This window comes from Colletotrichum truncatum (genome assembly GCF_014235925.2).
Source record: "Colletotrichum truncatum strain CMES1059 chromosome Unknown Contig_0002, whole genome shotgun sequence".
NCBI classification, from domain to species: domain Eukaryota; kingdom Fungi; phylum Ascomycota; class Sordariomycetes; order Glomerellales; family Glomerellaceae; genus Colletotrichum; species Colletotrichum truncatum.
In genome coordinates this window covers 5,753,886-5,777,674 of record NW_027222399.1, presented here as the reverse complement: position 1 = coordinate 5,777,674, position 23,789 = coordinate 5,753,886, and the positions used below count along the sequence as shown (strand labels likewise).

At 51.8% G+C, this 23,789-nt stretch overlaps 4 protein-coding genes across 4 annotated transcripts; 3 read left to right on the top strand and 1 right to left on the bottom strand.

Annotated features, from left to right (window-relative positions):
- Nucleotides 1-73: 73 nt before the first annotated feature.
- CTRU02_204529 (quercetin 2,3-dioxygenase) lies at nt 74-1,207 on the top strand (the record flags this gene model as incomplete). Its single annotated transcript, XM_036721001.1, has 1 exon — nt 74-1,207. One exon carries the CDS (start codon nt 74-76, stop codon nt 1,205-1,207), a length of 1,134 nt encoding a protein of 377 aa, XP_036586985.1.
- Nucleotides 1,208-3,524: 2,317 nt separating this feature from the next.
- CTRU02_204528 (Pyranose dehydrogenase 1-like protein 3) lies at nt 3,525-5,934 on the top strand (the record flags this gene model as incomplete). Its single annotated transcript, XM_036721000.1, has 8 exons — nt 3,525-3,783; nt 3,848-3,880; nt 3,959-4,224; nt 4,274-4,400; nt 4,454-4,918; nt 4,969-5,064; nt 5,122-5,801; nt 5,857-5,934. The coding sequence occupies 8 exons, from the start codon at nt 3,525-3,527 to the stop codon at nt 5,932-5,934; spliced, it is 2,004 nt and encodes a 667-aa protein (XP_036586984.1).
- A 580-nt stretch (nt 5,935-6,514) lies between these two features.
- On the bottom strand, nt 6,515-7,599 carry CTRU02_204527 (alkylated DNA repair protein; the record flags this gene model as incomplete). Its single annotated transcript, XM_036720999.1, has 2 exons — nt 6,515-7,278; nt 7,326-7,599. The coding sequence occupies 2 exons, from the start codon at nt 7,597-7,599 to the stop codon at nt 6,515-6,517; spliced, it is 1,038 nt and encodes a 345-aa protein (XP_036586983.1).
- A 782-nt stretch (nt 7,600-8,381) lies between these two features.
- On the top strand, nt 8,382-9,562 carry CTRU02_204526 (Cyclin-dependent kinase 1; the record flags this gene model as incomplete). The annotated part of the gene is made up of 4 exons (XM_070204393.1): nt 8,382-8,418; nt 8,529-8,792; nt 8,847-9,204; nt 9,295-9,562. 4 exons carry the CDS (start codon nt 8,382-8,384, stop codon nt 9,560-9,562), a joined length of 927 nt encoding a protein of 308 aa, XP_070062156.1.
- Nucleotides 9,563-23,789: the final 14,227 nt, after the last annotated feature.

Below are 23,789 nucleotides of genomic sequence, written 5' to 3'. Positions count from 1 at the left end.
CTATTAACTGACTGCCCGCTCCGAGCTCCTCGTTAAGCCAAAGTGCAACCGCCCTTGAGCCAACACCGTCAACATGAGATTACTTACGACCCTCGCAGCTGGTCTTCCCCTTGTGGCAGCAGCTCCTCAGGGACTTGCAGCCAAGGCTACCAAGGACCTTGTCCTTGAACAAGCCCCTCAGACTCCTCAGCCCTACGTCCTCCGCAAAGGAGCAGGCCGTGCTGTCTTAGTGGGCGAGCAAGTTTATCGCTTCTCCGTTACGGGCAATGCCTCCGCTGGCGCTTTCACTCTCATGCAGACCAACGCGCCCGACTCGACCGAACTGGGCGTTCTCCCACATATCCACAAGACGCACTACGAAAACTTCTACTGCTCCAAGGGCCAGATCCAGCTCTGGGCCAAGACCAACTCATCCGGGGAGCAGGCTCGTCTTCTCACGCCCGGTGACTACGGCGCGGTGCCCCACAACACTGTCCATACCTTCCAGATTACCGACCCGGATACCCAGCTCACAGGGGTTATCCAACCCGGCGGTTTTGAGGAACTGTTCATCGCCATCGCCAACTCTGAGTTCAACTCCTCTACGGGATCAGAGTTCGTGCCGGCTGCCGTTGGCGGATCCTCTGGTTCCAACCCTGATCTCATCTCTGCGCTTGAGGCGTTCGATGTCTATGCACAGCTTGACTTCAATCCCCGCAGGGACTTGGTGAATGGCAGTGCTGGTGGACCTACGACCTGGCATACCGCTGCCAATGAGCTTGCTGCTGACTCGGTCACGCCCAACTTCATTGCCAAGAACCGTGGACCCAAGTACCTGAACGCCGATGGCGGTGTCTACCACCTCCTCGCTCCCTTCGCTACCGCCAACCAAACGCAGAGCAACTTCACCATGGGTACCGCTACCGTGAGCCGTCTGCTTGCGAACCAGACGGCTACCGAGGCAAACCTCACCCAACCTGTCGCTTTTCAGCTCGAGGAGGGCGCCTTGGTCGTTGACGTTGACGGCTACGATCCTGTCACCTTGATCCAGGGCGACATTGTCTTTGTCCCTGCCGGCACCCCCTTCACCTACCATGCCTCTGCTGCCTTTACGAAGTTTCTCTACGTCAGTGGCGGTGGTGATGGCTTTGATTACCAGCTTCTTCAGAGGGCTGTGCCGTGGGAGTACGCGACGTACCCTATCTACGCTGGTTTTACGGTGCAGTAGATGGCGTCGATGAAGAGGCGGTAAGAGCCATCATGGCTCACCCTTTTTCCACTTTCATGTATATTGTTCACCTGGTATGATACCCCCTTCGGGATGAACACCCGTCAAGCCGCATGAGGCCGTGTACATAGTCCAAGGGTACCGTATGTGTTTTAGATAGTTGAGAAAAACATACAAAAACGAATTACTGGCGGTCCTTTACGTCTATTGTGATCCTTATCCCTGTTAACATCTAATGGCTCTTTTAGCAGTGGCGAAGAGCATGGGGATGGTTTTAACTGGGAGCACATGAGCTTTTACCCAGTAGGACGAATAGTCGCCGTTCGATTCACACATGTTTCCAGCACAATGCCATGCGGGGCACATGTATCTCTATGCTTCCAATACAAGCATCACGAGTGTCTCCAGTTTATGCTTGCAGTGCAAGCGCCTTGGTGACCCATTCAGGGGCAAGGCTGACTGTCATTTTGACCGCCGGAATCATCTACGCCTCAAAGTCCCAGTTAAATGATCGGGCCGATCAAACAGAGTTTTCTGATTTTAGCGGCGTTGTCATATCGCCGGCTCCTAAGCCTACAGAGCCCCAACAAGGCAGACTCGCAGGCCAATTTCATCGTGCCGCAAAACTAGGTTTTCCCCAGGTTCTAGATGAGAAGCAGACGTGATGCGGTATCACAAGAGATTCCGACGATCTGGTTAATTTCCATGCATGGTTATGTTTCCCCGTTTGTTTAATCTTCCCGGATGAGAATTGGCACAGGGGCTTGGTGAGGCACAGCCACAACCCCAGGCTCGACTTGCCATGCCGACTTAAGTTGGTCCCACTAATTCCAGGCAGAAATGTAGAATCAGAGTATGAATATGGGAAAAGAGTTTTATGATAGGAAGCCTCATTGAAGTGGTTCGTTTTGATTGACATCACACCTAACAGTTTATGGTGTTGACATGACATGACTGAGTGTGCCGTAAGATACGCCTCGTATCGTTCCCAAGCTTAGCTTTTAGCTAATGACCAGTTCATTATTACACTTCAGAACTCGCAATGGGTCGTTGTGTTTGTTAGCCGGAATAGAGGAAAGATCGTCAGTGTTGCAACCAGCAATGAGTGCAGAATGAGGCCAAGGCATCCCAGAAATAAACAAGAAACCGTATCTCCATCTTTTATTGAGGCTGTAGGCTGTGTAACTTTGCAGAGTCTCATATTCTGTGTTTAGAACAGTGCTATACTTGACTTTTGACGCCTGACTCCATTTCTCAGTATTTCAACATCTTGGACTGATACAAATCCAAAGCTGTCACAAAACATCAGCGAAACTGAAGGGTAGTATGTGTATTTTATAAGTTTATTACAGGTATTAGCTACAACAGCTTCCCTTTCTAAATATGTTTCCCGGTAAACGCGGGATGCTTCATCTAAGCCATACAGCCAGTATGACCTTGGTGGCCATATACTTAGCCCAGTATCCCCAAAGATTACACATAGAGACCCAAAAAGAACTCAAATCGCCTTACCCAAGCCAAACAGCTACCGACCGGACACCTTTCCCCGTGAATAACCCCTCTCGGGAGGCAAATAAGCACATGGCGTGACTCGATGCATGTCAGCGGCACGGTTCTCCATTGCATCCCCGGGATGCAACCTCACATCCTTGCCTTTGCCCGTTGCACTCGTTTTAGCGAAGGTTTCCAGACTACCAATCATCAAAGTCCGCATCTTGCGCAAAGTACGTGAAGGAATAGTAATGGCGCATCTCGGCGAAGCAACGTGCAATTTACCCGAAGTCTAGGCAGTCTTGCCCTTGCAGAACGGCACCTGAATACTTCGTAGCCATATGGTTTTCGGTTACTAACAACCATTGTAGTAGAGGAAACTAAGTTTGCTGTAGTCAAACCTGCCATTGTTTTTTGACGTAGGATAAAAGGCACTTGGGGCACCTTTACTGGGTCTTGAAAAAGGTATACATCTACAAGATTTCTGTCTTGACTAGTGACAAAGGCAGGTCCGGACTAAGCGGGAGCACCTGGATATGCAAGAATTTCAAGGGTATATTGTCGAATACTGGTTCGTTGCAACGCTACTTTCTCCAACACATGTATACAAGCCATGGCACTTTTTCAACGAGTGAGGGGGCTTGCTTGAAATAATCGAGCTCTACCAAGACTGGAAGGACAAAGTAATAATATGCGTGTCAATATGGGCTATGACTATATGTAGGCTTCGCAGCTGTGAGCAGGGGTCTCCAAGTCCATATAGGTAGCTCAGAAGCTGAACTAAGTCTCAGTCTCCTTTCTCTTTCTCGCGACGCATTTCTGTGCTATGTTAACTTTCAATTATCCGTCTGCAACGAACTCAATGCCTTTGTTCAAAATGACGAAAACCTCGTCCACCGCGACCTTGGTGGCCTGGCTGGTTTTGGGTGCTGCGGGCGCAATGGCGCTGAGCATACCGCAGTCCATCGCCCACACCAAGGTTCTCGCGAGGGCTGAAGACGTGAAGGCCGAGTATGACTACGTAATCGTTGGAGGAGGTACAGCCGGCTTGACCGTCGCTGATAGACTCACCGAGAATGGAAAACGTGAGTAGGCAGTAGCGGGGTTTATCAAGTTTCAAGATCTTGGTAGCTAACAGTCTATGAACAGACACTGTCCTTGTGATTGAGCTTGGTATATTTGGTAGGTTATAGGGTTCCCAAGGCGGTCTTCTAGTCGCCGGAAAGCTCAAAAAACAGATCCAGGCTAAGTAATATCTAGACAACTCGACTTCGGTAAACACTGTCGCTGGAGGCGCCGCAGCATTTGCTGATCCTTCCCACCTATTCGGCTTCGCTTCCGTCCCCCAGGAGGGTCTGAACGGTCGCAACTTCACTGTTTTTGGTGGTGTCATGCTCGGGGGCTCATCCGGAGTCAACGGTATGCAGGTTCATCGAGGACAAAAGGATGACTACAACCGGTGGGGATCGTACTTCAGTGACAGTTCCGAATGGAGCTGGGAAGGCCTTTTGCCATACTTCAAAAAGGTTGGCAATACACAAGGACCAACTCCCGAGCTATACTGATAATCCCTAGGCCTGGAATTTCCACCCTCCTACCCCTGAGCTGACAGAGCCGTTCGATATCAAATATGATGAAAGCTTTTGGGGCGATTCGTCCGACGTTCATGCTTCGTTCCCTACATTCCAATACCCGATGCTAAGTATGTATTGGCCCCTACTATATTTCTGCACCGCATCTAACAAGAATTTCAAGAAACTGAGGTCGCCGCATTTGGAGAGATTGAAGGAGTCAAGCATCCAGAGGACTCAGGAGCCGGCGAACCCGGCGTGTTCTGGTACCCCATGTCTGCCGATCCATCTACAATGACTAGGTCAATGTCTAGAAACGGACATTGGGACGATATTGAAGCTGTCCGTGATAACTATGAGACAGTTACCGGGCAGAAGGTGCTCCGGGTGCTGTTCGATGGTCAAACAGCTACTGGTGTTTCTTTCGTTCAAGCGAACGCGACCAGTGCCGAGAGAGCGCAAACAGTCAAGGCCAAGAAAGAAGTTGTTATCGCTGCTGGCACAATTCATACGCCTCAGATCCTCCAACGTAGCGGTATCGGCGGGAAGACCCTGCTGGAAGCCGCCAATATCGATGTCGTTGTCGATTTGCCCGGCGTCGGGCATAATTTCCAAGATCATCCTCTCGGTGCAGGTGCTACATTCTCTTGTAAGGTTACAGAGCTGGTTCTATAGACTATGGCGCTGACCAGTTCGCAGTCACAAACTTCGACGTCCACCCCGATCCAACCGATCTTCAGACAAACCAGACCTTCATTGACGAAGCTAAAGCCGAGTTCGAGGCTAAGCGAACAGGTACATACTCCAATACTAAGAGTACAAAACACATGTGCTTACCATTTCTTAACTCAGGGCCCTTGACCATCGCTTCTGGAAATGCAGCCTGTTTTCTCCCTTTCCCAGTTGTCGCGCCAGCCTCTTTTGAGAAGATTGCTTCGGCCTATGAGTCCCAGGATCCGGGAGCCTACCTCCCTGAGCGTACTGATGCCACCGTTATCGCTGGCTACGCAGCTCAGCAGAAGGCTCTTGCGGCAGCAATGCGTTCTAATGGTTCTGCGTTTTACAACCACTTCCTCCGTGGTGCTGATATCGAGGGCGCTTTTGTAACCCTTCATCCACTCTCCCGCGGCACCATTGAGATCGATCCCACCGACCCCTTTTTCAAAGAGCCTATCGTCGACTACCGCGCCCTCAGCAACCCCGCCGATCTTGACGTGCAGGTAGAGTTCATTCGTTTCGCACGCAAGTACTTCCTGGAGACGAGCCTTGCGGAGTTCAAGCCTGTAGAACTGGTTCCAGGCGCCAATGTCACAAGCTTCGAGGCGTTGAGCAACGCGCTCAGAAGCCAGTTGAGCCCGACCACGTTTCACCCAATCGGTACAGCGGCCATGTTGCCGAGAGAGCTTGGCGGTGTTGTTGATGAGAAGTTGTTGGTCTATGGCGTCGAGGGGCTGAGTGTTGTTGATGCTAGCGTGCAGCCTGACCTACCAGGAGCTTACACGCAGCAGACCGTTTATGCAGTTGCCGAAAAAGTAAGTGAAAAATTCTTGCGATTCATAAATCAGCTGGTTTCTGACTCTTTCTTAGGCTGCGGATTTGATTAAGGCGCGAGCATGCAAGGTGTCTCGCCGGGGGCTTATTACTACTACGACTGGCAAACGTTGATAGAACGTATAGAACGCGACGAGGGTACCTTATATTGTAAATCCTTACTACCAAATATAACTAGATTTGACTTGAGATCTCCTTTGCCCTGGAAATATGTACTGCCTGTGGTAACTGGTTGTTGATATACACAATTTGTGGTTGTCTCATGAAATCGGCGTTACAAACACAAGTCCGCATTTGAGAAGCCGAGGTTGTTCAGAACGCTGCTTAATACTTCTTCCAGACGCAACTCACATAAAAACCAAATAATCTCAGCCACTCCGCATAGAGTCGCGTACACATATGCGTTAAATAGGGGCCAGTACGATAAGTCTGCGATGCGATAACCGAGCGCTGCTCGTCTGGTAGTTGCGACACACCATAAAACAGTGACCCGGAGAGCCAGTTTTGGCACACTGTTTTGCAATATCAAGCCAATGCTGTGAAGATACAATAAGGCTGACATGTGTGCCGCTGACTCTGAAAACATGAAAAATGAAAGAAAAGATACATTATGCTGTATCAGGATTATCATTCAGGGCAGAGAAGACTAAATGATATCTTGAAGGGTCATAGAGAAAATTTCTGAATATTCAAATCAGTCCCTCATCTGTCTTACGTTAAGATTTATTCTCTTATTCTGCATCCACCCTTTCCATTTCTCATACTTGCCATCCTCCCCAGGCCAGTCAGCTAGGTAGTCTGGACACGTCCCCTTCAAGACCTTTGGCACACCGTGCCATGCGAATCGAGAGTCCTGGGTCATGTAGATGGCGTCGCCGGAGCGCAATCGCAGGATGAGGTATTCCTTTCCTGTGGCCTTTCCTTCTTCTGAGACCATTTCAGGGTCATTCGGAGCAATCATGAAAAGCCCATCGCATCCAAAGCTCAAGCTGACAAGGCCCTTGTCGGTCTCCTCGCTGACGTCGCGATGCATCATCATGGTGTCTCCGGGCGTGTAAAAGTTAACGATGGCTGCTTGAGCTAGCGTTGCTGGGAAAAGTGTCTCAAGAAATTGAGAAATGTCCGATGGGAACTGGGGAGGAAGCTCCTCAGGGTATATCCGGTTTGTCCAGTCGTACTGCCCGCCAAGGGTAACCCAGTGTAGGCGACGCTCCATGACCTGCTTAATGGACAGGGGCTTGTGGACGGAGGGGTCTTTTGGTTTGAAAATTGGCGTTTGGTCGGGCGGATATGAAAAAAAAGACTCTGGCGAACCGTCAGAGGCCTTTGGGTAAGGCATGTCATAGTGAAGGTGAAGATTAGTTTGGTGCGTTGGGACGCTAAGATCGCGGTTGATCATGAGAGAAAGCAGAGTCTTTTGAATCTCAGGAGGAACCAGGTTTGGTACAATTATCAGACCTTTGTCGGTAAGTAAGTAAGATTTGCTGAGGTCTGGGGCATTGTACCTGGGAGAAGTGGGTGGTAGAGAAGAGGGACCTCTTGAAGTGACGATGAGTCAACTGCATTTGGACTTATGTGAGAGAAGGCAGCCTTCAGCTGGTCGACTGAGATCTTGCCAGCCACGCAAAATTTATCAGCTTGCTCTGGCGACCTTGGATCATCAAGAGCGTCTCCATTAATGAGTTCTTTCTGATCTGCTCTCGAATATCCTTTCCATTGTGCCCGCATTGCCTCAGAGGGCTGTTCGTGAGCATCCAGCTCGGTGATTCCGGCCGTCATGGTAGGGCGATTAGTTATAGAGTCTCGGTGGCAGGTGAGGGTGCAAGGAAAGAGTTATATAGAATTCTTGTTGTCATTGACTCAGTGGTTTCATAAAGGGGTAGTTTCTGAATTTGATTTTGCTACCTGCCTCGACTTTCACATCGTACGTTGGCTTCATTGAAACTGCGGGACAAAATCCGTCAGTGAGTCCTTGGACCCCACCACGCACAGCGACAGTGACCCTATCGATAAGAATCGTCCAAGCGATAAGGCTGTTATCGATCAGCTTAGCGCGTGTAACCCACCGGGGAACCCACGCCACAAGTCAACGCGACCCTGTTGTAGCGGCCTTGGTTGGGTGAGATCGGATCGCGCCTTGTTTTTCTTCATTGCTAGTAAACAACGACAACGAATTGCAATTTTAGCACCACAAAACATCGCCCAATCCGTCCCGACAAACGCCCTTCCCGCCCGGCTTGCGAACCGTCACCGACAACAACCCCTCCGACACTCTTCCATGGAGATTTCCCCCTTGTAGCGGCACTCGTATCTCGACTTCCAGTTGTTTTTTCTTTGCGTTGCCCCCGTCCCAAAACGGAGTCTCTTTGTCGTGCCCCTCGTTCGGCCCAGACCCTGAGGTGACTGCTCCACGACCTGCACTGAAACCCCGCCACAAAACCGTCACCCCGACCGTGACGATTGCCATCAACAATCCGTTGAGCGATATACGAATTGAGGCAATCTTCCCATTTCTCTACTCTAATTGACTTTTGCTTGGCCGTTCTCGTTGCATTACAATCATGGAGAACTACCAGAAGCTCGAGAAGATCGGTGAAGGTAAGCTGCATCTGAACCCTTATTTTGGGACCGTTGTTCCAGCGCACAATGACGCAAACAATTTCGACTTTCCCCTGCAGGCGCATGCTAACCCGTCTCTTGCTCTACAGGCACTTACGGTGTCGTCTACAAGGCCCGGGATCTCCTCAATGGCGGGCGCATAGTGGCGCTGAAGAAGATTCGTCTGGAAGCTGAGGACGAGGGCGTCCCCTCCACCGCCATTCGCGAGATCTCCCTGCTCAAGGAGATGCGCGACCCCAACATTGTGCAGCTATTCAACATCGTGCACGCCGACGGCCACAAGCTCTACCTCGTCTTCGAGTTCCTCGACCTCGACCTGAAGAAGTACATGGAGTCGCTGCCCGTCAGCGATGGCGGCCGTGGCAAGGCTCTTCCTGAGGGCAGCTCCGAAACTCTCTCCCGCTTGGGTCTCAACCAGAATGTCATTCAGAAGTTCATGTGGCAGCTCTGCGACGGCGTTCGCTACTGCCACTCCCGACGCATTCTCCACCGCGACCTCAAGCCCCAGAACCTATTGATCAGTAGAGATGGTGACTTGAAGCTGGCGGATTTTGGCCTCGCGCGTGCCTTTGGTGTCCCCCTGCGCACCTACACTCACGAAGTCGTTACGCTCTGGTACCGTGCCCCGGAGATTCTGCTCGGCGGTCGACAGTATTCGACCGGCGTTGACATGTGGTCCGTGGGATGTATCTTCGCCGAGATGTGCACTCGCAAGCCTCTCTTCCCTGGCGACTCTGAGATTGACGAGATTTTCAAGATCTTCCGGTAAGCCTCGCCCTATGTTGTCACTGAGACGGACATGAGAAGTCTCTGTGTGCACCTTACACAAAGTTTCGCTAACATGGTTTCTCATAGCAACCTCGGTACTCCCACCGAGGATGTCTGGCCCGGTGTTACATCTTACCCGGACTTCAAGAGTTCTTTCCCCAAATGGATCCGAGACGAGTCTCAACCGCTGTGCTCGAACCTGGACGCAGAAGGCCTGGAACTCCTCGAGATGATGCTGGTATACGACCCTGCCAGCCGCATCTCGGCAAAGGCCGCCTGCAACCACCCGTACTTCGAGACCTACCCAGACCAACACCAGCGGACCGGCCGCACAAACGGATACTACGGTCACTAGGAGTACCCCATGATCCAGCACCCGGCCCCCATTCAGCAACGCCGCGAGCATTTTTGATAGGTTGTCCACGGACCGCTGTATACCTTTTCTTTGGGAGGTTCCTCTCTTCGTTTCTGAGGGCTAGCCCCCTGGGCGCAGATAAACACAGCAGACTCTTATCGGAACTGAAAGTATCATGCTTGCTTTTCTGGATACAGGGAGGGTATATGTCTTGCGCTTTTTTTTTTTAGGTCACTAGGCGGTCGCCAATGCCGACAACACAGACCTTTTTGTTCTACCATCAGGGGGGAATAGATATGACAGGGCGGCTATCTGACATGCAATGCTGGTGAGAGGGCGACGGAAAGGGTTTGCAAAGGCAACTGGGCACTCAACGACTACAACGACGCATATCCCCCTTCCGAGATTGATTGATTGACGCAGAGTTGCGTCACAAAACACAAGAATTCTCTCGAGTTGGTTGTTTCATTCCAAATGCGACACAGGCCAGGAAAAGACAGGCGAGTCACCTCGTCACCTCAACGTTGTGGCAGCTGCACCTGTGGCCCCCCGGCCAACCGTCCCTCATCCAGACGGCGGCAGCATGATCCCAGACACCAGCCCGTCCAACACGAAAAAGGATTCTTTTTTCCCTCACTCTAATTTCTTTTGTCGTAAATCTTAATGTACGGAGTAAAGATGATGCATACGGTCGGTTTCGGTAGGACAGGTTAATGGAACAAAAAAGACACGTTTGGCATTCTGCCGTTTTTCCGCGATGAAGGCGTTATTCTCGGCTCTCACGTCCTTTGCCCCCTCTTCCCCGTCTTCGTTGTGTGAGCTGGTGACGTGGTGTATAGCAAAACGTGTAAATCTGATGATTTCTGACCCCAGACGCTTCCAGACCAAACGCCTCATCACGAGATGAGGCTTCACTTGACTTTCCGCTTTACCCATCTCTGTCCTGTAGACTCGCAAGTGGACCTGATCACCCCTCTCTTGTGTATCTATCTAGCCGTCCATCTGTCTGTCTGCCTGCCTGTCCGCATGCGCATCCGTCGACGGACAAAACGGCTCCAACTGCTCCGCCGCCCATTCCAACATCTCTAGTCCCCATACGCTACACAACGTGGGAGTGTCGAGATATCAGAATTCATGAAGAATAGGAGGCCGCGGACCTCCCATTCCGAGATCCTTACATCTCAGCTAGTAGACATCGGGTGACGGAAAGGAAGGTCCCCGATCGACGGTTTCGCGAAACGGTTTCCTCTTCCGGGGATATCATACCTTTTTTTTTTTCTTTTTTTTTCCCTCTCTGCTCACTGCGTAGTATGTTTGCAATTTTTACCACCTTTTCTTATTATGCTTTTTCCCCCTCCATCACCCTCGGAGTTTTTTCGGTTTAGCCCGTTTGTCCATCTCTCTTTCCCTTTCAGACCCCCCCTTTTTTCTTCGTCTTCTTTCAGGTGTAGATGGGAAAGTGGGTGTAAACACAACATTTCAAATCCTTGATCAGATGAACCTGCGAAACCAGTTTATCCCAGGAAAAGATCGGCCTCATGAGGGCGCAGATCCCGACTCAGCCGCTCAGCCAAAACTGCCGAACCAATTACGGTTTTTTTTTTTTTTTTTTTTTTCAAATCGTTGGTTGGTGTTTTTTTTTCCCGCCTGGTTATTGTTGATGTTGCTGCTGCCTTTTTGTTGGGAGTTCCTCGGGGAATCAGCCTGCATGTAGCCCGGCTCACGTGAACACCAAAGTCAACCTCATCACCTCCAATCTCCCCCATCACAAAGGAGGCGTTTTCTTCTCACGCAGACACATTGTGTTCCTGTACGCATATCACCACCAGTTCCTTCTCATCTAATTAGAAGTAGACGGGGATGGTTCGGTTGGTCGTTGGTTGGTTGGTCGGTTTCACCGTGGTTCATAACACAAAGGTCCCTCCAAAGTCCAATATTCCAAATTTGCATTATGCATTATGAGTACGCGAGAGAGGGAAGACCCCATTTTGAGAAACATAGAAAAACAAGAAAACAAAGAAGGGGTGTGTGGGAAGACCGAAACATGAAATTCTTTCAGTCGAAGCATTTCAAATCTCCATTGTTTGTTGGTAGTTGGCTGTTGGCTGTTGAACATGCGGCATGTGCCGGGCGTTAAGCTACCCTTACCTCTCGCCTCACCCCCATTTCTTTCTTTCTTCCCTTTCGGCCCCAGGCACACACTGCCCTGCTCGGGACGCCTCAACCCCGAAGACCATACCATCTCGGGTAGCTACGTCGATGGAGGAAGTAAAACAGGATCCGGATGTCAAACTTGAATACCGAGTTGGTCCAAACAACACCACACCACAAACAAAAATTTTAGGCATTAGAGAGAAAGAGGAAAAAGAAGCACAATGTATGCGTGGGTTGGCGTCTGTAAGTGTGCGTAAGTGTGTTGGCGTCTGTAAGTGTGCGTAAGTGTGTTGGCTTGTGGCCTGGCGGTGATGACGGCGGCCTGATGCCCGTGGTCGGAGGACTAATACTTCGGTGGGTGGCAGCCGCAAGGCATGAGGAACACATGGAATCAACGGAGCGGGGCAGATCGAAGCAGATTTCCGAACGCGGGAGCAAGGGGAGAGATAAAAAAAATAAGGATAAAAACAAGGATGAAATGGACCATCCCATGGCTGGTTTGGTATTTTTTGCGCTGTTTGCGGAAACATATAGCTCGCTCGCAGCGTGGGTGCGTGTACGTAAGGCAGAGAACAGCAAGCTTTAACTTTCTTCACGTCGCCGACATAACTGTCTTTGGTAATAGACGGAGAGAGACTTTTGCAGAAACTCCGTCGGGCTTGGAATAACGTGCCGTGCGGGAAAGGGGGAGACTTCGACGATGCGGGCCGGCCAGCCAGGAACGAACGAGACTAGAGGAAAAAAAAAAAAACAATCTACGTAGCTTGCATGATGGAAACAGTAAGGCTTTTCGATGCGATGTCAACAACACGTAATAGGCAATACTATCCTGCTCTACGACTTACCTTGTTCAATCTAGATCCTAACGACAGTTTCATCGACGATCTAAGCGCCATCTCATCGAGCTGCCCCCATCTACACTACGGCTTGATGGTATTCGCACGTAAGGATTGAAGATGCCTTCCTCCCCCAGATTCCAGGTGGTTGGTATCGTACGTAAGAACAGGTAAGACATCCTCCAACAGCTTGCAAGCGTACGGTACCGATGGGTAGTAAGATCAAACGGGGTGAGATGTCCCAGGAACCCGGAAGAGGTTCACCTCGAGCTCAGCTCTACGACGCCTCCCAGGACCTGAAAACCTGGAAGATGCAGTATGGCTTTCGTGAGCGCGGTGAGGTTGCCCCGTCCTATACCGCTAAAAGGGAGAATGAGATACTCTGATCAATGCCACCCCCCACCCCCCTTTCAGGAGGACTTTCTTCGACCTGACTGAAGCAAAAGGACGTCTTTACCCTGCTTTTGCCTTGCGCCAAAACTGCCCGGGCAGATGAAACTAAGTGCTGAAAGCACAATTAGTGGCAGGCATAGAAGGCTTCTACTTCCAAGGAAGACAACCATATCAAGCACCACATACCACGAACTTTTGGCATCTTGCTGTAGATCACAAGTTGGGCATTTCCGCGGGTCGGCAACATGGGCCGCTTTTGGGCAAAAAACCCTCTTTGGTTGATGAAATGAGGGCACTGATGTCGAAAGGTGGTTGGCTGGGTCGTATAATAGCGTCGGCGGCAGAACACGCTAGAAGGCAACGTAGAAGTTTTCTGAGCATCACCGGCGAGGCCGCAAACGGGAGGCTTATGACGGAGGCTTAAGAGGCAGAAAAGGGATGTACAGGAGTAGGGTTCGTGAAGGCGTACGTTGGCTTGAAGCTATTCAGGCTTTCCACATGGAGGGTGTATAGCTGTAAAAGGGGGACATCAAAAGAGAATGCGAATACGACAGACAGCAAAGCTTTGATCATCGAGGACTTGGGGGTTGGTGCCGGCATCCTGAACCCGAAGCTTGCGGTATAGCAAAGAATCGACGCGACTAGGACCTGAACGACAGAGCTGGCTTGGTGACAGGCGTTAGTGCTACACTGGAGCAGAGGATCGTGGGATCTTGTGGAGGCTGTGTCCGTTAGGATTCTTGACATGCTTGGTGAGGCAGAAGGCTGCCATGTGCGCTGGCTGAAGTGTCTCGCCGGATGCGGTTGGGCTCTGTAAATGATTTGCTGGGTCGTATAGGAAGAGAAGCTCTTTTGTTTGGGGGTGGAAAAGGCCAAGTTAGTGGAGCCCGAAGAGGATGCGTTTGGTGAAGGCTTCAACTCCTGCGGGAAGGGAAGCGCCCGATGGCTGACTCATGTCTCAGTACTAGCTGATGATCTTGAACGCTCACACCCAGACTGTCGGGTCCCTCAGTGGATGACGAAGATGATAGAAGTGTGGGCTACGGTGGAAGTTTTGCCCAAAAGCGTCTGCTGCAGACATGTCGAAACGAAGTGTGCCATCTGGCGCTGCTTTCGTTCAATTTTCGACTAGTTTGGCAAGCGGTTAATCACGCAGCCCTAGTCTGGGGTGTTTTTTTTCTCTTTTGGTGAGTTGCGGCTGCGGTACCAATAACAAAACTTCATTATGCATAGAGTGGGCGGCGGTTGCGCAGATTGCCGTGGCTATTTCCATCGCTCAAAGTCCGTGCGGCGTTTATTTGAGGGAGACCGCCAGGATGGGGACCAACAGGCTACAGGCGGGCGCTTGTGGGGGAAAGTTGGCAGGCTCCCGATAAAATGGGACGATTGCCTGTTCGGATGAGAAGCGCATGAGGTTCTAGTCATGGCGCCCTCGTTGTGCAGGCCAGTAAATGAATAACACTGAGGCTTGGGGAACAGGACGCGCTTCCTGAAACGCGGCGCTTGGGGGCCATTCAGCGGGAAAGTAGTTCATCGCTTGTTTGTGTCATCAGAACGGATTTGCTTCGTCTCATTGGGCATGTCTGAGATTAAGGATTTGGACGTAGGTCGTACCAAAAATGCTACAGCCTCCTTCACGTTGACATTGTTCAAAATGTCGTTCCCTTCAAGACTAGGTATGCGGGAGTCATGACAATGACAGGGGGAGGGCGTCGACATAGAGAAAGCAGTTGCTGAAGTGCCTGAAGATCGATGAAGGGAAGCGCGAAAGGGTAAAGCAGGTCTCAGTTGTTGAAAATGGAGAACATGCTTTTTTTTTGTCTTTGCCGGGCGCTAATTGGGACAATTGGCGGTGCTTGATTCACATTCCCAGAGAGGAACAGCGGGCCGGCGACGTGCCGACGAGGCGGTACGGAAGTCTCCGTTGTCTGTCTTCTTTACAGGAATCAAGATGGCTCTTTGCGGGAGACCAAATCGAAGTTTATCCGTATTGAACGCCACGCCCGAGAGATCAAAGAATCGACGCAGCTGAAAGAGCGCCACACTGTGACAAGCGGCGCTGCTTGGCGGATGACCAACAGCTTGCTCAGGGCAACTCAGCGATATCGGGCGGAGAGAGAGAGAGAGAGAGAGAGAGAGAGAGAGAGAGAGAGAAAGTTTCGTACGAAAGAAAGAGTGGCTTGGCAGTTGTTGTCTTGTTTTGGCAGCTCTTATCCAGGTTTCTGGGACACCAACTGTTGGGTAATGACGTTGCCTTGGCTTGCACCGCCTTAGCGGCCATATTGTTTTTGGCTGACAGAGACAGCTCGTATTGCGATGCTTCGTGGGGTCGAACACGACTTTGGGGCCTCGGACACGACAAGGATGACTAACTCCTCCAGCTGGACTGGGTTCGGATCCGGGAAGTGGCGGCTCGGATAGGAGAGTGGCTCAGAGGCCCATCAGGTCCGAAAGTGTGGCTGGTGGAGTGTATTGCGTGGATGTTGCGCACATCAGATAAACGCCTGACGCCTCACCCAATCCTAAACGCCGCAACTCGTGAGGATGCCATGGGGCCACGGGGCCGAGGGAAAAAAGCGAGGGCGATGGCATCGTGACCTGGACGAAAAAGGTGAAGGCCAACAAGGGGTGACTATACATGGCAGGCACGACCCCTAGTGTGATCGGTACCCCCTGCCGAGCGAATGGGAATGTGCGAAAAGCTCAGCAGGGTAGGGGCAGGAGGCAGGGGGGGTGTGTCGAGACGAAAAGGAACTAGAGGTCGCCGTCCATGCGGGGTACAGAGATACCAGCAGGCATGAGGCATGCTCGAACCTGCTGGCACGAGCCGAACAGCCAGGGGGGGAGAGGCACCTATACTAAGTTGGTTCATCGGTTGTTGTTTTTTTGGTGGACGCATGAATTACCATCGTGAACATATCCCCCGTTGCGGAGACGCCTGTGCTTGTTGCATCAAGCGGCCAGCTGTTCTTTTGATGCATACTATATGTCTGAGTTTGTGACCCTACTATGAATTGACTGCGCCTCTTCGCACCGCAACACCAGCGTTGCAACCTACTCGTATAAGCCAGAATTTCCTTGATCAAAGGGGGTTCCGAGCCTCTGGGCCTCCGGGCTTGCCACAGACAAACTAGCCACAAATTGTCTCGGCACATAGCCACTTTGTTGGTCTGCATACCGACGCGCGATTGGCGAGCTGGCCCTTGTTGGGAGGGTGTTTAGTTTCAAGGGGATTTTGGCCAATCACGGTTCTCGCATGGAAGATGGTCGGAGTGGTCTCCGACACACCAGGACCGAAGCGGCAAGGGCTTCCGGCATTTTGTGGGGACACGGTTTGAAGAGAGGGTGATGGAGCTCGGGAGTCGTTGGGAGGGAGGGACGAGGGAGGCGGTGAGGAATTCGGGCCTTCGCCGAGCCGGTCTAGACGGACGGACGGAGGAACACACGCTTGAACAAGTGAATGAGGCCTCAGCAAGATGCGTCTGCGCTGGCCTTGAATGCAACGTGGAGTGCATGAATAAGGGAAGAGCCACCAGGGTAAGAGCATGATGCCTGGCGTGGTGAGCCTACTTCGTAGTACAGACCGTAATGCGACTGGTGATTTTTGCATGAAAGACTCGGGGGGTCTGATAGCCCTCAAACACCCTCACTTCCATTGATGAGGCCCCCCTTCTCCAACGGAACTTGTCACTGTTCAGCGATGATGCAGCTGCGATACCACATCCATCATTAAACCCCCCTCCAATCCCGTCGGCTCAAGCCACAGGAGCATGTGGTATGTGTCTCCGCGGAGGATGCCATACATAGCGTGCAGATCGTTTGCGTCATCCAGGGGGAACACTCCAGCTTAGACGGGTTGTCGTAGGCTGCTGCAGAACATATCTGGTCTAATAGCACGCAGTCACGCAACGCCCTGATGCATGGTGGCGGTTGTTAGCACCTACCTGCCAAGAGGGAATGCACGCTGAACGATGCGCACAAAACCAGCAGTTGAACAGACAAACGCCGGAAAAGGCAAAGGCAAGAATCGCAAAGATGTAAGTATCTGTGTCCTTGGTGATGATGCGGGCATCGAGGGCGGCGAGTTGGATCAAACTATTTGTGATTACATAGTACTTGACACATTTTGGCTAGGTGCTCGGGTGTCCGCGGGTCATGGCGAAGCCACCGTCGCAGTCTGTCGTTTTTGTAGAGGTGCATGGCGCTGAGCTATTGACGCCGCAAACCATAAGGCTCGGGCATGTGGGAGTCGACGGTGTCTTTGCCCTTTTGTCAGCTGCCATCCGGTCCCTCACTCTCGGTGTTATTGGCCTGTCAGGAGAGAGGGGTAACAATTCAGACGACGAAACTGTGCACGGATGCTGTGGTTCACTCACTACAACGACTTAGGGTAGCGGCTGATGGGGCTGTTTGACAGTGCTCGCGTTAGGCGCCCCTCCCCCTCCGCATTCTCGATCTTTGCCCTGCGCTTGGGCGTCGATCCATCGATCCGAGAATCGCAGGAGGAAAAAAAAAGGGGAGGATAGGGGGGTAAATTGACGGGTAGTAGAGGCAATTTGGCCACGACGAGGCGAGGGAGACGAGGCATACATTCAATTGGGAACGAAAGAGACAGGCATATGAAACCGTAACGTGGAGAATGATCTACTTCAGGGGACGGGAGTAGCAGTTAGTGCGAGAAGATTATCGATATTACCTGTCGAGGATGAGGGATGGGGGGGCCGGAGGGTAGAGGACGAGTCCCCTTCCTTGTCACGGAATGCCATACAATAGGTTGTTCCATCCTGTCAATTGCGGGAAGGGAGCGATCAATCATGCAAACTCGAAACTTTGACTTTCTGTCCGGCGGCAAGGTAGAGCCTGTCGGCAGCATTGACAGAGGCCGTGTCTTGGAAATGACGGTTCAAAGTAGTGTATCCGTAACCCTTTCTGGCAAAGGCATAAAGGCCCAATCTCGACGTTAACTGAGTGTAAAGCAGACTTTGTGATTGGCGGGGTGGTTTGTCGATTGGCTCGAGGCTAGAAGCTGAGAGAGTTGGTTAGGCGCAGGGAGAGGATTGGATGGCGAGCCAGCCATGTGGAGGAATCCTCAGTGAATGAAAAAGTCTATGATTTCAGGGTGGTTCCAGAGGGCAGAAGCCACACGATAAACGGCTCCTTCGCCCATTTTGGACAAGCCAGGGTGTATGGTGTACCAAAGGGGACTGGGAATTCCTGCTGAGGAGCTCGAAACCTTGACAAAGGGCGACCCGCCCTCGGGGGCAAAGGTCTCAAGATTCAAACAGTCACAGAGCTGGCTGGACTGGGCTGGATGGGGTCTTAGGCTCTGAGGCTAATGGCCTGCCGCTGCTGGGAATGATTGGCGATAGTGTGTAGAGAGAAAGAGCGAGAAAGAGAGAGAGAGAGAGAGAGAGACAGACAGCGTGTGGTTGGCCAACTGCACCCCGTATGCTTGGCTTGACTGTTAAGCTGGTAAGAAGGATTCAAAACTCCAGCAAGTGTCTCAGAACCTGGTGATGGCGTTGTGTGTTTCGTTTCACCAACACCACCAAACGCTTGACCCGTTGCGGCGGATTTTGCTGCTGAGTTGCTATGCAGAATGGGAGAGGCATCATAGTATACCTTCACCTGCGGCGAACGGAATGCTTGGCCGCAATTGGTCATATCATATACAAGTCAGCGGGCGCGGTCACGTTTTGGCTTTTTCGTTCCCTTGCAGGGCGGACTTTGGTCTCGTTTGGACAACGCCGAAGTTCATGAGCCGGGTGTATCTCAAAGTTGGTGGGTTTCGCAGCTGGAAAAGTCGATGAAGGCTGCATTCCATTCCACACTGGCGCTGGGTATAGGGCACTTGGCTTTGTTTGGTTCCCCATCAACAACCCCAGCCAATTAGCCAAGCAGCCAAACTGGGGGCCGGAGAACAGAAGAAGCAACGTAGCCGAAGCAAGGCGTTTGTTTGTTGATCAGGTGTGACGGCGCAACGACACTGGCTGAAAGCTGATAGCAATGCCGCTGTTATTAATTACAGGCGAGCAGCAGCGGCGTTTCCAGAAACGATACAGCACAGCCAGGCCGGGGCAAGCAGCCAGCAAACCGACAATCATAACAGTAACAGCCACGGTAACATGGTAGACTGGCAGACAGTAAGATGAGTCACGGAGACATGCAGAGCGACCGAAGATGAACGGCGGCGTGTCGGCGTCAGGTCAGTCCTAGACGGTCGCGACGCGGGCCGGCAAGTTGCCCTCTTTGGTTCTTGAACCAGCTACAGCGCAACCCTATGGTGTGTTGCTTGGCCTTAATTGATTGGTACAGAGAGCCCGGCAGAGGAGTCTATCGCTTGTTTCATCTGTCTGTCCAACGTAGTACGCGGCCACCAATGAGCCGCGCGCACTTGTCGTGTTCGAGGTGACCCCCCTGACATGAAGAGAGGACAAGCAAATGGGTAACGGGGGGAAAGGAAGCTGACGTGCGTTGGTCGAGGGTAGGTAATCTGATTCTTTTTGGGTGCTGAGCTGGCGGTTGGCGGCCCCTCTTCTCCAGCTGGTCCAGAGCCTCTCATTGGGTGCTGATTATACGACGCGGATCTTACTGGGATAAAAGGGGAGGCAATAGGCAAGGGAGAAGCGAATAAGGCGGGCTGATGATGGAGGAAGGGTGGGGTACGTATCTTGTGCTGCATACTAGTATATACGTACCACAGTGTTGCCTCTACGTACCAGTAAGTAGTATGTAGGCGGCACCGCCTGGATAGGCATGCGTAGCGGCGTTGGCCAGTCAGGGTGTCAGAAGCAACTCTTGCGACGAGCCATCAGCAACCAACCAGCTGACGATGCTCTTGACCCCGATGAGAAAAAATAGCAGCCGGACTTTGAATGGCTAGGACTGGGCCTCGACGGTTTCCTTCTGCAAGTCTTGTCGCTCGCTTGGATGGAGGAATTGCTCCAATTTTTGTTGTGTTTGTTTTGGAAGACATGGACCCTTGTTTGTGGGAGCGTGTCTTGGTGTTTCTGCAACCACTGGCTGAGCTGCTATGAGGCGAGTCCTGGCGTGCAGCGGGAAACGGAGTTACGGGGGCTACGGAGGCCTGACGGAGCGGCGATGGCCAGTCAACGGGCTTCGTGAGACACTGAATGAAGTTGGGCCCCTGGGCAGATGCAAAGACCTTTTTTGGTCATCGCCATGCCTACGCACACCCGACATGAATGTGTATGTGTATTCATCTGTTTCTGTAACCTTGATTTGGCCCTGGTCTTGGCCGCGGTCTTGCTTTGGGCTCGCAAAAGTAAATATATCCATCTCGCCTACGTGCAGCCGGCCAATCTGTTCCTGTTCCTCGGCGCCTCTTGTCGTATATTTCATCCCTGTGTCCTCCTCCCTATCGAGTCCCTGAGTTTTGTCTCTTATACGGGCCTTGATTCTCCCATACCAAATCACCTGCATCATCGAAAGGAGATAAAAAAAAAAAACCGCCATTCGAGGGTTGTTGTATTGAATACGACAACTGGCTTTCTTTCCGCCCTTTACTAGCAAGGAGAAGGCCTAGATACCGAGTCCAAGTACCTCCGCGTCTTTTCCAGCCGAGACCCCCCCCCCCCGGGAAGATTCACTTGCATCAACAACAGCTGGTCTGGTAATACGAAGCGAATCTATTCAACATTCATTTTTCCTAGACTTGGCCCTATTGTCTACTATTCTTTTTTCCAAGACTCCTGGTCTTGTGTCTTTTTTTTTTTTCCAACACTCCTCAACCAGTTCCCTTCCCTTGGATAATTCTTATCTCCTGACGTCGGCACTATTGGACTTTTCGTTGCTCAGCATCCAACAATCATTCCAGCCGCTGGCCCTTTTTGCCCCACCCACAGCTCCTGCTACGTTCTCCGTAGCGCCTTCCTTCACCTGCGACTACTCCAACAAAGTCGTTCCTGCTGTGCGAGTGCGTGAAGACTGCACATTCTTGATACCCCCCCTCAGAGACACTTTCCTCTCCTAAACCGCCAAAAAAAAAAAAAAAAAAAAGAACGGGATCAATCTTTATTGGATTTCCAACAAATCCTCACCGCCCCTGGGAGCATCTTCAGTCAGATTTACATTCAGTCCGCCCACGCGAGTCTGAATTTAAAAAGCAGCAGCCAGCCTGCGACATCTGATCATTGCTATTACCATCGGCGTATCGGCATCGGCACCACACATCGCTAGGCATTCTCAATCAGGCTTCTCGTTTCTTTAGTGCTTGCGGTGCGTGAATCCATCCCGCCCGAGGCGCATCACATACGGATACACACACTTGCCCGTATTACTCGGCTCCCATCATACCTAAATTTTTCGATATTATCGTCTTATGCGTCTTATGCGTGTGCATTAGATCGGCCGTCAATTCATATCGATATTCGGATTGACAATTTACCTCGTGTTCAATTCCGCCTTCGATTCTGCCCGAAAGCCTCGACCCTTCAATAAGCAGAGAGCGTCTTCCGTCACCATCCAGTTAAAATCGTTCGCGACCTGGACTACCCTGTTTCCGGCTTCCTCATTCGCAGAAAACAGCCTGCACCGCCTCGTCTGCCAAACTGCCCAGACTCTGCAGCTCCGTCTGCCAAGTACCGGATACCCTGTCCCTCGGGCATTTTTGGTCTGAAGTCTCCGTACCCCATACAGACAGAGATAGAGACCCAACACTCACTCACTATTACCTACCGCCGGTGCCATCTTTCCCCATTCTCGTTGAGGTCAGGGAACTGCGGCTTCACTTGGGCAAAGTGCATTACCAGTCACCTTGTTCTCACGGTTCACTCTGTGCCCATTTCCAACAGACATTGTTGAACCTTGCTGCTGTCAACGCCCTTGGTCATTTCTCCTCAGTCTTGTCACCCACTCGAGCTAAGCTCCTGTTGCATCGAGAAAGATCCCAGCTAGGTCCATCCCTTCAAGCCACGGATAATCGACGCCTGAACAATACCTTAGTGGAGGCTATTCTTTCCATTTACCAGCGACAAGATCCTGCTGGACAAACTCTCCATCCAATCTGCCTCCAACGTCCGAATCGAGACTGACCATCATTTCCCCGTCTTCGACACTGCTTCACGTTTCCGGACCTCGGACCCCGGCCGAACAAAGCCCAGTCAGCACAGCATATTCAATCTGCTGCTGACTTACACCACTCTCGCCCCGCGGACCCGAGAGCAATTAATTAACAATCGACACTCGTCTAACGTCGCTCGCTGGCTCGACAGTACCTGAATACGACTGCTTTGTGTCTAATTACCATTCCTTATTGTGATCCCTGCATCCATCCCGCTCTGCCGCTTTGCCGCACCGGAGCATCTAATTCATCCCACCTCATCCGCCCACCAAAACTTCAATCAATCAATCCGGACCCAACTCAAAATTGCACCCAGGCGGCTCAATCTGTCCTTGACGGCTTGACGCATCAAATCCATTCGATTAATTATCACATCGCGGTCGTGGCTCTTACTCCAAAACCCAAACCAAGATTCCCCCCGCCCCTGACTCGCCCCAGCGTTTTACGTGACGCCTTTAACTCTTCAACCGCAACTTCAGCGACCACTTGGCAGTCCTGACTCGGATATCTCGTCCGTTTGCAGACATTCAAAACTCAACCTCCTATCCTCCATTCGTCTACTTGGCTTTGGAAACCTTCTAGAAACCCGGTACTTTCTCCGCGTTGGCTTGCCATTGTCATCAATTACAACAATCGCGCACCCGTCTAGAGGCCGTCGCCGACCACCTCTGCTTCCAGTTTTGAGAACGACAAACTCCGACTGACGCCTCGCCGCCATTCTCCACGCTGCCATCGTCGTTTGGCGTTGGCTACATCTCGGTTTCGCAAAACTTCCAGAAAGTTGCCACTGGTCCCCCAAAAGACTCTCCACGGCATTTTCCATCACCAGTGCATACACAACAGTACAACAGCTGGGCTGTTTGTTCTATCCTGCCACTTACTCGTCAACCGCCGAAACGCTTCACTTTGTGTTCCGCAACGCAGCGAATCTGGGCATCGAACCCCTACGGCTTTGCATTCCTGCAAGAGTCACAATAATCGACAGGCCGTAACAGCCATAATATCGATTCAATCTGGGGCAGCACCTGAACTTTGAAAGTTGCGCCACACTCCACTTTCTCAAGAGGTTAATACAGCGCCTTTAACCTGCTGCACCAGCACCGACGCTGCATCCCGCAAAAAAATCCAGACCCCTGCCGGCCAGTCCGCCCCCCTGCGATTTCGCTCGGTCTCCAAGGGTGCTACCAGCACACCCTCTCGGCCATATCTCACACACCCCTTCCTCCACAAAACCAACCCCCTTGTCCGCCGTACCCAAGCACGCCCTCCCCCCCTTGCACGCCTCCCACACCCCCTGCACCCCTGGGATCTACAGCATTCCAGCCCACCCCAAGCATCCCAAGCCCCAGCAGGCACTTCCGCCGGCGTCCTGCTGAGACCCCCTAAAAATCTTCCCCCTACTACCACTAGCACTGACTAGTACCCCCCTGACAAGCCTGTCCACTCAGCCTCGTGGACCGCACGTCACCTACTGACGACTTGCTGCCCGCATCCCTCACATCCAGGTCCACCCTTGAGCCTGGCCCCGTCAGTTGCGAGGAGGCACATGAACTTCGCCGCACACCACCCGTACCCTCCTTTTCGTCTAATATATCAGCCCAGCCTGCCCTTCTCTGATTCTTCTTACTCCTCCTTGTCTCGTCACTCTTCACGACTTCACACATCAACAAAAGGGACGCTTCCTTCACCATAGGACCCCTACAGTATACACGACACTATCAACCAACCACCTCTACCCCATACACACAGACACATACACATC